General features: G+C 37.4%; 1 protein-coding gene across 1 annotated transcript in view; it reads left to right on the top strand.

Moving 5' to 3' along the window:
* LOC108976832 (kin of IRRE-like protein 2) overlaps positions 1-19,778 on the top strand; it is a 266,683-nt gene that overhangs the window by 203,932 nt on the left and 42,973 nt on the right. Inside the window, exons 13-14 of the mRNA XM_018946195.1 lie at positions 7,095-7,128; positions 12,616-12,823. Of these exons, the coding sequence (XP_018801740.1) occupies positions 7,095-7,128; positions 12,616-12,823 (242 nt within the window). The remainder of the gene's footprint in view (positions 1-7,094; positions 7,129-12,615; positions 12,824-19,778) is intronic.

Here is a 19,778-nt window from a genome sequence, read left to right on the forward strand (position 1 = left end):
CTAATCCCTCTTTAGTATGCTTATATACAACCATTAGTTATGTAATGACGATTACTGATGCAGGGTCGCATTGAAGTTCGAATTCCAAATTTCAATTACGAGCAGTTTTTCACTCTGGTTATATTGAAAATTTAGCTTTAAATTGCGGGTTCACCCCCAACAAGCAATCAGTATATCACGTTCTATAAGCTTTTGTTGTGAAAACCAAATTTACAACAATCATTTATTAAAAGTTTTCAAGTTTACACTCGCCAACGGTTGGTTATGCGCTGTTGATTACAGTTTTGCTTGTTGTTACCGTTATTTATTTGCGACTTTTTGCTCATTTCTTCATTAATGAACTGCTTGTAAGCGGAAAAAGAGCGAAAAAGAGAGAAATCAAATGTAAATGCCTCTGAAAATAACATTCGAAATGGCATTCAAAAATGCAGCGCAATGTTCGCAATGAATGTGAGGGGTTTTGGCGCGTGCAAATGAATGCTGAGTGAGAATGCGAAAGGAGCAGAAGAAAAGCAACAGCAACAATAATTGAGTGTAAAGCGAAAAAATGCGAATAACGGAATTAACATTAGCACAAACAATTAACAGCACAAATACGTTTTATTAATTACTTGCACGATGGCGCTAAATGCAAAAACAAAAACAACAACTGTTGTAGAATAGCAACAGCAAGGGAAGAGCAACCTTAAAGCATCGCAATCCTATTTAAACAGTTAGATGTACGCGTGGCAGAASCAAAAATAAAACAACAACAACAACAACAACAACAATCATATGAACTTATGCCAACCGTTATGCTGATTTCACTTGCTCGCCGCACACTGTCCGTTATTTTTCCGGTACTTTGCTTTTGCTGCCATTTGCACTGCCTCCGGTTGTGTTGGCGCTAATTACAAAAACAACGCCGCACACAACAACAATGCTAGCAAAAATGCAAAATAATGATATTTGAAAGGAAAAGGCTGAGGCATGAACATAGCCAAAGCAACAACAAAAATATTTGAAATGCGCAGGCGAAAACTTGTTTAAAAATCAACTTTTCCGGTAACTAAGCTTTCATTTCACAGCGAACTTTAGTGTGTGCTTTACGGTACCCCAGACACCCATTGCTGCTATTGTGTTACGCACACACACACACACACGTATGCTTTGTACAGCCCCAAAATATGAAATAAAAATGTTCAAAAAAGTAAATAAAAATAAGCATGTGCTTCAATACCTTTCATTGTTGTGTTTTTGTATAGCATAAAAAGGTATAAAAAACATTTATATTTTGATTTTGTTCAATCATTTTGCCAAATAAAAAAGTGTTGCATAGAAAAACTTAATTTTAATCGGTCAGTTTATATGGCAGCTATATTTTATAGTGGTCTGATCTAAAAAAATTGTTTGGATTATTATAGCGCTGGTTTGAAAAATTATCTCTGTCAAATTTTGTGAAGATATTTTGTCAAATAAAGAAGTTCTCCATACAAAAACTTAGTTTTGATTGGTCAGTTTGTATGACAGCTAAATGCTATAAAAGTCCGAATTGAACAATTTGTTCAGATATTATACCATTGGTTTAGAAAACAATGTTTGCCAAATATCGCGAAGATATTTTGTCAAACAAAAAAGTTCTCCATATAAGAGCTTGATGTTGATTGGTCAGTTTGTATGGCAGCTAAATGCTATAGTGGTCCAATCCGAACAATTTGTACGGAAATTGTAACGCTGCCCTGGATTATAATCTATGCAAAATTTCAAGAAGATTTCTTGTCAAATAAAACGATTTTTCATACAAGAACTCAGTTTCGATTGGTCAGTTTGTATGGTAGCTATGTATAGTATATATGTAGCATAGTGAAGTGATATCAGCAGTTTTGACAAATGAGCAGATTCTTGGACAGAAAAGGTCGTGTGCAAATATTACGCTAGTTTTTCTTATAACTATGTACTTTATTGGGTTCTCTACGTTTCTTTCTGAGTATTACAAACTACGCAGCAAACTTAATCTACCCTGTTCAGGGCATAAAAACAAAAATATCGAAAATAAATAATAAAATAAACAATAAAGTATAAAAGGTAAAAAAATGCTCACAACAAAGACAGAAGAACAATGCATTGTGCCATAAAATTTTCATTAATACCTCTTCAGTCACATTAAATAAAAAGAAAATTGCCCGCAGCTAGTAAAGGGAAATTATGCGCCGCGCCGTTAACAAAGAAAAGAGCGAAAATTTGCGCTTACGCCCAGCGTTCGGTCATTCGCTGTCCACCATTTGTTGCGGTGCCAATGGTGCCATTGCGCTTATGGTGCCTTTGTAGTCGTCATTATAACAGGCAGGCTCTTTAAAAAATTTTAATTGTTGTTGTTGTCGTTGCACTTCCTTATGTCACCTCCGTTCAGCTGCTTCGTATTGTTTTGTTTGCGTCGTCAGAGCGTATCCGCTTTCGCTTGCGGCTATGCTGCAGCCATTCGCCATACCGTCATTCGCCATTTCCGTTTCCGCTTATCGTTGTAGCCGTTGTCGTCGTCGGTACTCCTATCATCGCCATTTTAGTGCGTTGTAACGTCCAGTCACTGCGTCAATTGCCGTTGCTCTTATCGCGCACGCCAAGACGACCATGGCAGCTGTTGGCGTGGCGGCATTTTGCGGTCATTGACCTCGTTGCAATGACAAGCTGCCACAAACTATTGGAAGTGTTTATTTGATTTACAACTTTATATAATGAAATTAAATTGTGGACTTTAAAAGCAAAGTTCGAACAAATCGCGCGTAGCTTATGAATTGTTAATAGAAATTTGAGTACCTCATGTTTCAATTTCTATTCCAGAGAATTTTGCTATTTGCCTGAAAATATCGTAAAATTTCCTTATTTAAAATCGAAGGTTATTCCGTGGTTAAAATGGTTCTAAAACTTTTGTGTACCCTTTTTTAGAACAATTAGTGTTTTGCTTCCAAATAAACTGCTATTAAAAGCGTAATTCTGAGCTCGCATGTCACTCACTTTAGACAAAGTTTTCATGCACCCAAACTTCAATAAAATATTTATTCAATACACTCTTTTCATATTTTTCAATTGTCAGCTTTCCCGAAAATGTTCAATTTTCGTTGACGGAGTAGAATTTTGGGTTATTCACGTGGTCCGTACTCCGTCTTTTTGGGCAAGCAATAGCTTGAGTCAAGATATCTTGATGTAACACTACGTATAGTTTCTTGGCACTAAACAGAGGTTAGTATTGCAGATGGGCAGAATTAGACCATAGCCACGCCATGGATATTAAGCAAAAAACTATAAGAAGCTGTAAGTCACAAGTTAAGATAGTCAACTCTAATTTGGGAGTGATCATACAGTATGGAGTAGCATAGACAATTTAAAAAGTTTAAGTGGGCGTGGTCACGTCCGGTAATAACTTTAGTTTACACATCGCACACAGTACTAAAGTTAAGTCAGTCATATTTGAATTTAGGCCATAAACTTTTCAAGCCTCTTTATACCGAATACCTGGATCTCAGTACCTGTGGCTGATTTTTTCTTGAATATGTCATGAGGTACATTAATTATATTCAAAAAGAGGCTTTTCGTGGAAATAAAGTATTTGAAACATGTCAATATGTGTAAAATTGGATCCAAATATTAACCCTCATCTACCTGAGAATCTCACTTCCATTCTTCCAGTTGACTTCAAACTATTTTTTAATTTTAAAAATTATATGGTTTATCACTAAATATGAATGAAATCGGTGTGGGCGTTAGTTTAAATCCAATAACACCAAAAAATTATAATCTAAGAAACATTGATCGTCTTTAACGTCAGAAAAAATTCAAATTGGAATTCAAACTTGATGAAATGTAAGCGTTCTTCTTCAAGCCCTGAGCACTTATCGCAACACTGAAGACATTTGTATAGAGAACCGTTTCAACCAAGTTTGCAAAGACTATCCTTTGATTAAATCTTAAACTTAAAAAAAAAATTTTTTTTCGAATTTAAGAGTGTTTTTTTTTTTTTTTTTTTTTTTTTTTTTTTTTTTTTTTTTTTTTTTTTTTTTTTTTTTTTTTTTTTTTTTTTTTTTTTTTAAGATACGTAAATAAAATAAGATATGTAAATAGCTCATTCCAAACTAATCGCTATTGTATACGATTTTGTATTATTAAAAGTGAAAGCAGCTTAAGTTGTTCTATGCGCTTAAAACGGCTGCAAATCTAGAATTTGGAGTCCCCTGTGTACCATATCGATCAAGGTGGCAACACTAATTCCTTAACTGTCAATCAACCTGTCAATTAGCGCAATGGCGTTTCCACAAAAGCCTCCAAACTTTCAAAGCTACAAATAATATCCGTGAAAATAGCTACAAGTTCATGGGTATACATATATGTATGTATGTGAGTACATAGATACAGAACCATTGTATTTCATGCCTACGTCATTGACTACTGCGCTTGTCGAATTTAATTTATCCACCAAAAACTGTGTACAATAACATGCTTAATTCAGGAAATAGTTTTCCGTGCAATGCCACAACTCAAAACTCAGCTGTTGAAACATGTGTCAAAGTCTGCTGTTACTCGGGTATGCCTCCGCACAAATTCCATTTCGTAGTATTTGTTCTGGTAGCACAAGTATATATGTACATATATAAGAATTACTGTATATAGGCATATATGTATGTATGTAAGCATATATGTATTTAAGTACATGCATGTATGTAAGAAAGAAGCATCAGCTGTGATGCTCAAAATTTTTCCAACATAGCTGACTGCGCTACACTAATCTATCATCAGGGATAAGCTAACGCAAAACCACCGCTATATATATACTCACATACACATATGCATATGTACCTTACAATTGCACACATACGAGTGTGAGTAAGTCAACGACAGATAATAACTAATTTTTACAAGTTTTTTCGAAAAGTAATTTTTCCTACGATAAAAGTATTAAATCTGAATATTAGGATGGTCCTCAAAAATAATAAAATAAGTGGTATACCAATTTTCCCAATATTTTTCATTTTTGTTTTTTTGTAAATACTTCCATACTATGAAGTTATCGCGTGAAATAAAAAAGTTTTCCAAGCGCTTGGTTTGTATGGTAACTACATATGTGCTATTGTGGTCCAATATCGGCGTTTTCGATAAATAAGCAGCCTCTAAAATCTAAAGAACTGTGGGACTATTCGCATATATAAAAAAGATAATTATTATTTTTAGAATGTCTGAATTTACTGAGCAAATAAGTGTCACATTTTCAACTGATATCGTGCCACAACCACCGCATTCGGCAGATTTACCTTCGTGTAACTTCTGGCTAGTCAGCACTCACATGACGACCACTCAGAGGACACCGTTTTGACTCAATTGCGGATATAAAAGCTGAATCGAAGAAGGCTCTGATGGCCATCAAGACGGAGAATTTTTCCAATTGGCTATGATGACTGGAAAATTCGTTGACATAAGTGTATTGCAGCGTGAGGGGATTACTTTGAAGGAGATGAAATGGACAAAATTCACCTTTCAATTTGATCACAGTACTAAAATCTTATTTTTTTTTTTAATAACATGAAACATTCTTTAATTATTTAATATCGCTATATTGAGGTGGAGACCATTGCATATAAATTGAAGCTCGTTACATTACATAGAACTACCTGCCTTAACAACGAGCCATAAGAACTCGGGTCCCGACCGATCCATTTCGACAAAATTTTGTACATGATATTCTTTTCCCATTTTCATGTCTCAGTGCGAAGATGTTCGAAATCGGACTACAACCACCATAACACAATTTTAAATTCCTTGTGATTCTTTCACTATGCGCTATACAAACAAGAAAAAATATTAACTTCGGCTGCACCGAATATACCCTTCACAGGTGGCGTTCTTTTAGTGACTATGTGTTCAGTTTATAAGGAAGCTATATGCTATAGTAATCCCATTCGAACAATTTTTTTGGAGATTAAATTGTTACCGTAAACCGTAATCCATGTCAAATTTCGTGAAGATATCACATCAAATGCGAAAGTTTTCCATAAAAGCACTTGATTCCGATCGTTCGGTTTGTATGGCAGCTATGTGCTAATCTAAAAAAAAATCTTTTTATATTAAATTATTTTTATGAACAATAAGTCAAACCAAATTTCATGAAGATGTATCGTCAAATGAGGAAATTCCCCATGCAAGCATTTGATTCCGATCATTTACTTTGTATGGCAGCTATATGCTATAGTTAACCGATCTGAACAATTTCTGCGGAGATTACATTGGCGCTTTAGAAAATAATTTATTCCAAATTTCGTGAATATATCTTATCAAATGCATAAGTTTACCATACCAACATTTTATTCCGATCACTCAGTTTGTATGGCAGCTACATGTTATAGTGGTCCGATATCGGCAGTTCCGACAAATGAGCAGCTTCTTGAAGAGAATATGACGTTTGCAAAATTTCAAAACGATATCTTTAAAACTGAGTGACTAGTTCGTATATATACAGGCAGACGGACAGACAGATAGTCGGACGGATAGACAGACGGACATAGCTAAATCAACTCAAATCAACGTACTGATCTTTTATATATACATATACTTTGTAGGGTCTCCGAGACTTCCTTCTGGCTGTTACAAACTTCGTGACAAACCTAATATACCCTGTTCAGGGTAAAATAATGAAGCAATCAATATTACGAAATAAAACTTTGCTCGAATAATGCCTTTGCTGTATACCATCTTATGACTAAAAATTGTATAAGTGAAACCAAACCGAATAAGTGGACTCCAGAACATGACATTTTACCGAAAATATCCCCAGAACCTATACTTGACTTTTTACCGAAAATGAATCGATATTGACTAAAACGAGACGAGTATTACTTACTATGAACTTAGTATTTTCATTTAATAGGTTCCCTAATATACATACTTACATATATAAAAAGTACTTTCCCCCTTAACCTAACACTTGGACTTTGTATGCAAATATCCGTAATAAAATACATGTTTACATATTCCTTTTCTCTCACTTGCTTTGCTCTCTTTCGATGCTGCGTTTTAATATTTTCAATAGTTTTTCTCACATTTTTTGCTAACTATTTTATTTCTGCTTACAGGTAGTTCCGGCTATAAATCATCAGATAAAGACAGGTAAGCTGGCAACGTTGCACATATATTTAATATTTATGTACGTCTATATATATATATATGTACTCATAACCTTGCATCCGTTGCCGTTATGCCATTTTGTTGCAATTGAAATGTGTTCAGCGTTTAGAAAAGAACAACAATGTTAGATAAACCACGCTGCTGCATGTTGGAGTTAGTTATACTTATATGGGTGTGTGACCGCACATTGAGCAGATGAACAGATGAACAAATAAATAAAAACATTTGCTTGCGCGTTGCTGCCAAAAACTAAACGATTTGACAAGATTTATTTAACTGAAATAAGGAATATAATTTTTTCCAGAATTATAGTAAATGTTTTTAAATAACTTGGCAGCGTAAATTGTTATTTAGATAACTTTTTTGGAGAATTTTCTTAAAATTCTTTTTGATTTGAAGCTAAAATGTTTGGTAAATTTAAAATTATATTTCACTAATATTCATGCTAATCCAGCCTCGTTACGGGGACCTTTATTTTGATAAATTTTTTTTACAAAATTATGAATATAACACGGAGTTAAATGTTCATAGAGTTGTTAGGGTAAGGCTTTCACTTTATAAAACACTAAATATGACTTCTACTGTCCCGTATCTGTACATACCACTTACTTCAAGAACTTGATGATTAACCATACATATTTTGTTTTAAAAATATTAAATTTTTCATAGACAACTTATTTTAAAGCAAACTTTCAACTCACAATTTCATGCTTGTTCTTCAAGAAAATGGCAAATGTTGCCTACATTTAGGATGATCTATATGGGGACATAAATAGTTACTGATTGTCATTAATATTTATCTTTGTATCGAAGACAGCTTTAATTCGTTTGCCATGGCGTTTTTTGAACCCACAAGAAAACTTTGGAGATCCTACAAATGATATATTAGGTAGCCGAAAAACTAGTTTCGCATTAATCAATTACAATTTTTTTTTTTTTATATTTATAATGAACTTTAATGAAATAAATATTTACCATTTTGGTCGACCACTTTTTGCCTCTTTCCCGCTAGAGACATTATTCCATCAGTGTAAAATTTTTCTGGTTTCTCGTCGAAAAACCGCGACATGTAATTTTCACAGGCTTCCTTTGAAGCCAACTTTACTCCATTAAGAGAGTTCTGATAACCGAAGCAAATGGTGGTCCGATAGTGCAAGGGCAGGGCTATATGGTGGATACATCAAAACTTCCCAGCCAAGCTCTCGCAGTTTTTGCCGAGCCATCAAAAAGGTGTGCGGTCTAGCGTTGTCCTGATGGAAGACAAAGCCCTTTCTGTTGACCAGTTGTGGCCGTTGTTTTCGATTGCTTGCTTCAATCTCATCAGTTGTTGACAGTAAAATGCAGAATCAACCGTTCGACTAGGCTGGGTCAGCTCATAGTATTAGATTTCTTTCCAATCCCACCAAACACTCAGGATAACCTTTTGTGGCATTAATCTTGGCTATGCGACCATTTGTTGAGTTTCACCACGCTTGGACCATGTTTTTTGTTTTTTTTACACATTATTGTCGTATTTGATCTGCTGTTCGTTTCAGAAATGGTTAGATTTCATTTCGTTTTAGCAAAGAATCGCAGCTATTCGGTTCATTAAATGTTTCACAAACAATTCATGTGGTAACCAAACATCTAGCTTCATTTTGTAGCCAGACTTTTTTAAATGCTTCAAAACCATTTGATGATGAATGTTAAGTTTTTTAGCGATGCCATGGCTGCACATTGAATGGCTCTGGTAGATCTTTGTCATAATTTCATCGACTTTTTTAACGAGAGGTCGACCAGAGACCAGAGCGAGGTGCATCTTGCACATCGTAATTTCTAGAACGGAAGCGAGCAAACCATTGTTGTGCTACAAGAACTAATACAGCATCGTCTCCGTAAACTTCACAAGTTTCATTGGTGGCTTGCGTGGCATTCTTCCCTATTTTCCTAATTTTTGAACATAACCTTCTGTAACTTACCCGAATTTAATTTTTTGGTGGTTGAATGAAGCTTAGAATACCATTTTTCCACTATTATATAATATGACACAATAAGGTTGGTAGTACTGGAGATATACGACTGCAATAACATCTATTGACAAAATACGATAAAAACACTTTTTCGACTACGCAATATTTGTTAATTTTTTTTTTTTTTTTTTTTTTTTTTTTTTTTTTTTTTTTTTTTTTTTTTTTTTTTTTTTTTTTTTTTTTTTTTTTTTTTTTGTATTGTAAAAACCATTTTTTTCACAAAAGTCAATCAAAACAGGAATTTCCTCATTTAAACCATCAACATGAAATTATTTATTGTCAACTTTTAGGTTAGTAACATGCAGTTATTTTAGCAAAAGTTTAATAACTAATATTTGTCAAGCCCAAAACACCAAAGGCTAAACCAATTTCAATCCAATTTTAACCTCAGCAAATCTGCAAATATATTCAGCACACGGATTAACATGCTTACTAAGTTATTTATATAAGCACAAATGTACACTTGTGCAATCTCTCAGCCTCATAAATAGTGCTTACAGCGTTACTCTACACAAGTGTGATATACGTATGTATGTATATGTATAGAGGGAAGAGGGCACGGTGTTTTGCCAAAAACTCATTGGAATTTCAACCGCAACGCAATCATTACGAAAATTGTTATTACCAAAACCACCGTTGACTACCTAATAACAACAACAATTTACTTGCAGCAATCGATATTGATTTTGTTTTTGCTAAACCAACACAACTACACGCATAAACTTTTAGAAATGTCCGCACATATATACACATACATATAGTAAATATGTAGTATGTATGTATGTGTGTGAGGAATAAATTTTAACACTGTCGACACGTTTGTCATTCTCGCCATAGCCACGAGCTCATTTACTATTCAATTCATTCTAACAATGTTGCTTGTTAAGTTCATATAGCGTTGACATATTTCTACCCTGCACTTGCCACACTAGCACAAATTCACATAATTTGTGTTAGTTTGTGGGTGGCTTCGTTGCTATTGTTTTGAAAATATTTTGCTGATTAAATTACGTCCCCTCATTACCGTGTTCGAGCTTCCACCTCTGCTGGAGAAAGCGTACCAGAGTTGTTAGATAAGTCATTGAATCGTTGATTGAAGCATATTTCTGGGAAGAAACAGAATTTTTTATTCAATGTCACCGCTTTAGAGCTGAATATAAGCATTTGATTTCAGTTCACGATTTCCTTTCTGAAAATATTTATTGGCGTCAAAAGTTAACTACGAGACAGTTTAGTGACTTGTTCGTCTCTTGGAAGGGTTTTTGATAAATATTCTCACATCGAGTATTGAGAAGATTGCATTCATAGCATAAGGTTTTCTATCATATAAGTAATCGCAGAACTCCAAAATGTTCTATTTGAAATTATTGTTGGTATCAATTAAAATCTGAGTTTTTATTTGATATACTATTATAGGATACTTCGCTTATTAGTAGAAATTTTTTAACCTGGCATAGTTCATACAATTGAAGCCCTATAGCTTTCTCGCATAGCCATATTAATTTATTTTAGATTTTAGAAACCAGTTTTAGCCTTTCGCTCAGCAGTTACACTTCTTGTCTTCTTCAATTTTCTAATACTTAAAATTGATCATTGCTTTTTCATCAATGCACACAACCAATTTTACAGCCTAGACAATAACCCGCAAAGTTAAGTACAATGAAGCAGACAGTGTGGACAACAACCCCCAGAATTACATTGAAATTGTAACTTGATTTAAATTAGTAAAATAATATTTTGTTGTTTTTATGATAAATAGATCTAAATTAGCGAAATAAACCAGGAAAGATCGATTAAATGATCAATAGCTCCTGTGCGAAAAGGCTACTAGCTTGAAATATTCAGGGCACTGAACTTTCCGGAAATGTCTTACRTCCGTGCGGACAGAAGCTTTAGAAAATATTTGCATAAAAAAGTGTTCTCGCAAAACATTACAGTTAGGGTATATTTCATCCGATCAGAAGTTAGTTGGTAATGCGTTATCATCTTGCATTCAAGCACTGAACCCATAAACCTCCCGTGAGCTCGGCTAGTGTTAATGGATCAGGACGAGAATTTTTAAGAGGATCCCAGTAATACTTGCTCTGCGAAATGAACCTCAACGCATTGTAGGTATTTAAACTAGACTGTTCAATAGATTGACACGCGGTGCTACTTGTCAAAAATGTATGAAGAAAGACGATGGAGAATCATCTAGGCACTTTCTGCTCAAGTGCTCAGCTTTTGCCAAACTGAACTTGAAAGAACGTGTAAAGGTTCGACGTACCCAGCGAAGTGCAAGAATTGATATTGTATCTAGTAAGCTCAAAACGCTTCTGATAGCCGATTTTTRGCAGTTTTCGTTTATCGCAAAAAAACATTTATCGCTGCCTTTGATGCCAGGATAAACTCTGCGAAATAACTTAAGGGGYTACATAGGTTTCCTCGGATAAAAACGGCCTTTTTAAATAATTTTTTCTCATATAAACAAATTTTGTATTCGAATTTTTTATTGTTACAAACATACACTATTAACAAAGAAATCCTGAAATTTTWGGAACAAAAATATTTCAAACTCGGCCATTGCGACGCCATTTCTGGTGACCACTCGGAAAGAAATGTGCCTGCGTTGGCAGGATAACTCCGTGCAAAATCATCTAACATAAAACAATACATGTTTTACTTAAAATCCTAGCTTAGAACTTGAACGAAGGAAAAAAACTGAAACAAAGAAAAAAGGAAAAAAAAACTGAAACTGGTGACATTTTTCCAAATAATATAAAATTTCAGTGAAAATTTCGCGATTGTTTTTTTTTTTCAATTAGTTTTAATTCACAAAAATCCTTCGTGTAAGTCTTTAAGAATTGTATCTGAATCATCTGTGTAAAATTTCATCAATTTGAACAGTTCTCGAGAAATCTTGCCTACCGACTTCAAAGCCACAGTTTCGAAAAAAACGCGTTTAGCCTAGGTGGCCTCGAGCGCACAAATTTTCACGGCTGTATCTCCGAAACTATTGCTTGAATCAACTTGAAAATGCTGGACAATATTCCAGAGGTGTTATAGAATTTAATAAGACAAWCGATTTTTAGAAACCCGTCAACCCATGTAAACCCTTAAACAAGCTGAATGTATTCTATAGACCCTTCTTTAAAAATTTACTGAAAGTAATTTGTGACTACTCTTGACCTTAGACATTATTTTTCGAGAGCGCGTTAATTTTTGCGAGAGATACCTCTACCTCTTTTCTAGCAAATAATAGTGAATTTATATGGGATGGGAAGATATTAACATACATACATATATCATTATCAGAACCCAATCGAAACTATTTTTCGGCACCATCAACTTTTTTATAATATTTATTGATCCTAAGCTATGTTGCTATCAAAGATAAGAAAATAAATTTTCAATCAATAATCAATTTTATAATATTATTTTTATTTATCTTTTTCGCTCTTCACCTAACTCCTCTAACTAGTGAGAAAGCCGATTTGAAATCACGTTCGGACAGTACCAGTGGTCCACAGGGTGATTCGATATATACCACGCCGGCTGGTTTTCATCATCATCAGCAACAGCAACAGCAACAACAGTTGCAACAGCATCACCAACAAGCGCAACAACAACAACAACAGCAACAGCATCATCATTTACAAACCGCACACGGATCACCGGAGGCAATGAAGGTACGCATGGCTGCAATGATTTTACAGCCGCCAACTAGGGTCTAGCAGGCAATTAATGATAATAATAAAAATAATATCAATAATATGAATCATACATTTAACAATAACAATAATAATACGAATAATAACAGCAATAATATTGATAGTAATACGAATGTCACTACTACTACAATAGCAACTGCAACAACAACAACAACAACAACCACAACTACAATCATGACAAATAATTTAGTTAGTGTTAGTTGTAGTAGCAACAACGATTTGCAAAATAACAAACCTAACAATAACGGTAATAATAGCAATAGTAGCGATAACACAACCAAGAACAACAACAACAACAGCAGCAGTTGCAGTAGCAGCAGCAGCAAACAAAATACGTTGCATTTAAACACAACAACAAAGAAATTRTTAATAACAGAAAACGCAACAGCAAATGACAAAGACGAAAAAGCGAACGCAGACGCAGCTAACGCCGACGCAGCGAACGAGCGCGCAACGGCGAAYGCGATTGAGCGCACTAGCGCTAATCATAGCGACAGTGTTGACATCTGTGACACAGTTACGAACGAAAAACAAAAACTAAAGAAAAATGAAACGGACCGAGAGCAAGACTTGAGACTTGACAGTACTTCTAATACTAACACTACCGGCGCAAATGCAAACACGAAACAACAACAACAGACTGTAATAACAACCAAAACGACAACAGCACAAACAATARCAGCGACAAGCGCTGCCGAAATTGACAAGTGCGGCACAGAAACTCATACAATAATTAGCAAAAATACTAAGAACAGCAGTGGCAATCAAAGTAGCGGCGGTGCTACAAATAGCGGTAATGCTTCCTTAAATTTTTTACACAATACCGACGCAACAAGCGGTATGAGCATTAACGGTAAGCAACTAATATTGAATATAACTGAACCGCATGCGGTTGCCATCACCGACGACAAATTGAATAGCATGCGCGCCAACCAAAGACAGCGGCACAGTCAGCGCCGCTTGCGCACCAAAGCGCTGCTTGACAGTTTGCCGCAAAGTCTGAAAATGCTTGGGCGCGCCGAGCAAGTTAGTGATTACGAGGCGCTACTCGCCGGTAGCGAAGAACTACTGCAAAGATTGAGCATAAATAATCCCTTCTATTGCTTTCGCAAGCAATCGAACTCTTTGAAAGAGATGCGCGCACTGGCGTGTAGTGTAGTTGAACGGCGCTTACGCAAAGTGCATTCCGACACAGATATATTCACTTGGCACCTAATTGCTGATGTTGACGAACAGTTAGACAACGATGCAGCTTTGGCGCCAGAGCGTCATGCGCGCATACTATTAGAATGTACAAGTGACGCATTGTTAGGTATGAGGGATGCGCGCGCTAGTGTATGGCACTGTTATGCACCGCGCAAGTGTGGTGATACCGCAGTACAATTGTCAGATGCTGATGGTAGTGTTGTAGTTGTATTAGATAATAAGCAAACTAGTATAGTAAGTAAGCCAAAATCATTAAATAGTCTCGAAGAATTGCTAAGCGATAGCAGCGCTGAGGAAGCCGAATACAATGCGCGCGGTTATTTGTTGGACGCCGTCGCTGCGGAACGCGCATTTGCAGTTAGCACACACGAAACGGATAGCAGTACTGTTATAACGAATCCTTTCTCCATTTTTCTGGATGACGATATACAAGCGGAGCATTTGAATGCAAACGCGCGCCTACGCGCTGCTTCAAGCGCTTCGCAACAACAGCTGCCATTGAAAAAACGACAGCGCTCCGAGCGTTCTATACGCCGTCTATTCGATGGTGGTAGTGGCATTTCAAACGCCAAGCGCGCACTGGATGGTAATATGAAACAACAAACAAACGAAAATGCGCGTCAACATTACTTGAACGGCATACCGGTTAGCCGCTTCGAGCGCCAAGATTTTGTCAGCACCAATGCCGCAATGACACTAAGTACAACTGCTAAATCACACAAACTCAAACCGAAACATGTCTTTAAGAATTTGTCGCTACGTAAAATGCACAAATCGGCGAGCGGCTTGCCAGCGACGACATACGCAATTACGACAAACGGCGCCGATACTATCAGCGATCTGCCACAAATGAAGAAACTCAAAATCACCTATCCGAATCGCACACAAAGCATACACAGCGCGTTAGATGTCAGCGCCAGTGCGCGCCTCAACATCGCGTTAGTGAGTCCGGGCAGCGCCGCTAGCAACGGYAAGCATTCTTACTTCGAACGACTGCAGGCGAAAACGCGGCAAGGACTACAAAAGTTGCGCGACAAATGTCGTAACTTCAAGCAAGCTAGCGCGGCACATCAACAGTATGCAGGTAACGGCAGTGGCTTCAGCACGTTGGCCAAGGATGACAGCTTTCGCTTTATAGGCGATCGCGCGCGTATCAGCAGTTATGAATCGAAATGTGCTGCGCTTAACGCCAACGCTAGTGGCCGACAACAGGCCACCATCTATAAGAGCTACAAGTCTGAAATTGATCTCTCTAAGAATTTACATTATCTTGATGCTTACTTGGAGGAGAATTTCGAGCAAAATCTACGCAACACAAAACAGTCGGCGCACTCAGTGGGACGCGTTGCGGCAGGGCGCCTGCAGCGTCCACGACAAATAGAAAACAATGAAATAAAGGAAAGTGAAAAATGTAGCTCACCGCGCTACGCAAAGCCACTGCGCGGTCGTACACATAAACGCAGTCTCTCGGCGGCACAAAAATCATTAACAAGCACAGATCAAAAAGCGCTGCCAACTGCGCCCAACAGCAACAACTATGAGAACCTTGGCACGCTGCCGATATCTAAACGCGGTTGCTCCGACTCGCTTAGCAGTTCGGATTATGCTTCCGTATTTAGTGGGCCCACATTGGCTGTAGAACAGGCAACACCGGTGAGCTCGATTGGCGCAACAGAGGCCATTACGCCCTCACTGGCAGACGATACGAGCAGCAGTGCGGGTCTGCGCTACGAGCATCCGAAAATGTCACAATACTTTTACAACAAACTCACTGTAGGAGATACCGCCAATCTCTTATTATCCGCAGACGAGCATAGAAGCAGTGAGGCGGCCACTGCTTTCTTCAACACTTCCAACGAAGATGATTTGACTGACAGCGATTTCGTGAGCTTGAGCGCTGGTGGCGATGCCACGCTGCTGGTTGATTACAGACGTGCCGCTAATTTGGATGATAGCATACGTATACTTGTTAACGAAGCTGAAGACAAAGATTTTCAATTACAACTACAACGCGACAGTCAGGTGGCTACAATGAAGCAGCTACGCGGCACTGGCGCCACTAACGATTGGCAACGACTGCAGCAAGAACAGTTGAGTGTCGCAGACGAACGCAATTTCTTGTTGGCGTATAATGAAAATCTAGCCGAAAGCCATTTCTATCGTTCGCTTAATCAACATCTACAACAACAGCAACAACAAAAAGACGTTTCTCTAGATGTAGATGGTAACGGTGTATTTGGCATTGATGCGGCTGACATGAATGAGCGACGTGACGACACAGATCTACATTACGAAAGCTATTTAGAGCATTTYTATCGTGCGAAGAGTGGCCAACACACGCGTAAAGCGAACTCCATTGGCTATGATGATGAGCGCGTCGGTACAATTGGCATTGAAAATGAGGACGACGGTGCGGAGAGTGGTTATGTGGCGCGCAGCGCATTCCGACGTGCTGCACGCGGCAGGAAAGCTGGCGGCAGCGCTTTCGAATTGCGTCATAGCGCGCTACTATTACTCGGCGAGCAGCAAAGTAATAAAACGCATCAAGATGCTACAGCAAGCGCTAATTGTGCCGCTTCCTATGCGCGCCAATTCTACAACTTTAATGTTGATATGAACACGGCAGCGCTAGCACGGGATGAAAGCGCTTGTGGCATGGATGCAGAKAAAGTGAAATTGCCAATGATGAATACATACGTTGCATCCACTAAGCCATTGGGTGTCAATTCAATGCACAAAAACAAGCAAGAACAAGAAAAAACGCTAGCATTTGAGGGAAGGGATGCGATGTCATTGGCCACGGTCGAACATGAAAATGCACGGCAGTTAAGTGGTCCGTCCAATTTGTACGARACGCCAAAATCAACGAAAAATTTGCTATATGCCTCCGCTGCGTATGACGCTTATGGGACGAAAGCTACGAATGCGCGACATTTTTACAACGAAGATGACACACAAGATGCCACACACGCCRCAGGCATTAAAACGCCCACCAAATTACAACAACAAAGTGGCAGCGGCATAAAGGCGAACATATATTTGCAAGCACAACCGCAGGCGCCAACAACAGCAGCCAGCGCATTGTACATTGATGGCAAGAAATATGGCGGAAATYCGGCACAAAGCATAGCGACAGCGTGTGGCGATGCAAATAATCGCTACATGTTGGACAATATGCGTCGACATTATCAGCCACAGCAACAACAACAGCACCATCAACAAAAACCAACAAACTCTGTCAGCTCGTCGCTATCGCTGTCGACATCCTCATCGTCAAATTCGTCCGTTTCACAACCTATGGTGTACAATAAACAACAACAGCAGCAGCTGTTGCTACCAACCGCAACAACGCATGCCAAGACCATTAAGCCGCAGCAGCATCAACCAGCACATGCCACCAGCGCCTACCATATGCGCCGCAATTCGACAGCCTCCAACGCATCATCTTCCGATAATTTCGACACGTTCATTGCTCTGCGCAGCGCACAAACGACAAATGGTGTTGAGTTGCCATCACCAGCAGCGAACAACAGTGCCGCATTACAAACAGATTATCTACTCAGCACGAAACGTACAAATATCGGCAATAACAGCAACAACACAAACACAACATACCAGCAGCAACGTCAGCACATGTTAACGGGCGCTCATACACGCACACACACTGCCGTTCACTATCCYACCTCGCCGTCAAGCGGCGGCAGCAGCGGTGGCACCGTGCCACTCATCAGCGCGCTCAACTATTATGGCACAAGTGGTGGCAGCAGCAGCCATTCAGATGCCATKCATGGCGCGTACGCCTCGTCGACAACGTCCGCGTCCGCATCGGCGTCATCATCGTCATCCTCCTCGTCGACGCATCATAGATATGCGCTGACCGCGAACGCTTCAGCAATTGCGAGTAATAACTATGCTTTGTTGGCACAAATGCATTATGCTAGCAATAAAGGCGCTRCGGCGGCGCCTATCGGTTCGGCTGATTCAGCGGTCGGTAATGCGTGCCCAACAGGTACACCCATATCGCCGGTTTATGCCAGCGAGCGTAAACCATTCATACTTGAGTATGAGTGTTAGCGCAAAGGTATATTTTCAATGCGCACGGCAGGCGAACGATGAGTGAGTGGCGTGAATCGTAATTTTGATGCAGTTTGAGATGGTTAGACMAAAATTGAGCGTTGAAAACAATCCGTTATATTGTATATGATTGTAAGACTCCGTGCACTTCTTTAACTATAAAGTTGTTTTAGCTTCGAAAACATCACTTAGCTAAAAGYTTTATGATTTTCAATTTAATTTCCTTCAAATTAAGCTTGTTCGAATTTCTATTTCCTTCAAATCACCCTAAATGTAGGCAATAATTTTGAATTTTTTCGGTTGGAGAATGTACACATATCTGTCGGCGGTGAAATAGAATACTAACTACTATCATARAATTGGACATTCATTGAAATATTTCTGCAATTTTTCATTTATTGCTTAGCATCCTAAATKTAGGCAATGCCTTTTTCATATGTTCTTTTTCTATAGAAATTGCTCTATATCTATTAAAAAATTGGCTATAAGAGCTATTTAATGCTAATTCAAATATTTTTCAGAAAGAATCGATTAACTAATTAGAATTTTATAAATTTCTTGTTCTCATTGATTTTTTATAATATTTTTTAAATAAAAAAATGTCCCAGCCACATACAACTCCGAGTTCCTCCGAAAATGAATACGAAACAACGAAGCACAAAAGACAAATTGAAGAATACCAAGTATTTCTCTCAAATAGAAACGGCAACTGTTGCTTAGCAAAGTTTAAAAAGATGAGAGTTGCYCAACATTTTGCTTGGCTTCGTGTCGAAAACTTTTTTTGTAAACGTACTYATCCAAATGCCTACGTCGAACTTTTCTGTAAAAAAAAATGTCCCACGCTAAGCGAAGCAAACTTTCTATGGGAACTGGACATAACTCTTTTTCTTACGTACTGTCGATAGAAATTATTTTTTATCTTATTTAAGGATATTTCATTATTTGAAATTTACTAATAATTAGATTAAAAAAAAAAATAGTTTAAGAAAATTTCTTAAAATATATTACCTACAACATTTTACAAAAAATTATCACTAGCAAGGACTTGACATAAACCATCATCGTTCGCCATTCCATTGCTCGCTATGTTATATTTATAGTATTTTCTCTTTTATAAAAAGTATTTTAGTTGGCATATATAGTAAGCGAGTATAATCCTGCTCTCAGTATACCCTCAATACTTCTCTCTCTCAAACTAACGCCATCTCACTCATGCATTAAGTAACATTATCCACCGCTCACCGTCAGTATTCTCAAATGCTTCGATTTTGTTATACAAATTATCATAGAAAATAGTTATCATTCAATATTTATTCTTATAAAAAGTTATATTTATTTAATATAATGTGATATAAACATCACCGCATTATAAAAACGCGCAATTAGTCGTGAAATTAAAAATCAAACCTGCAGGTCACATTATAATTTTAATAATTACGAGGAATTGAAAGCTCTGCACGGAATAAATATTAAATTTGCTTTTATTTGATGGTAAATACAAATAACAGTGAAATTTCATATGGGCAAAAATAGTATAGTATTAAATTTTTTAACAATCATATAATATTCTAGAAAAAAATTCAATTAAAAGTCAAATTTTTCATTTACTTTTATGTCGTAATTTTCTATTTTA

Source organism: Bactrocera latifrons, unplaced genomic scaffold, assembly GCF_001853355.1.
Source record: "Bactrocera latifrons isolate USDA-ARS-PBARC rearing strain unplaced genomic scaffold, ASM185335v1 scaffold_80, whole genome shotgun sequence".
NCBI lineage: Eukaryota > Metazoa > Arthropoda > Insecta > Diptera > Tephritidae > Bactrocera > Bactrocera latifrons.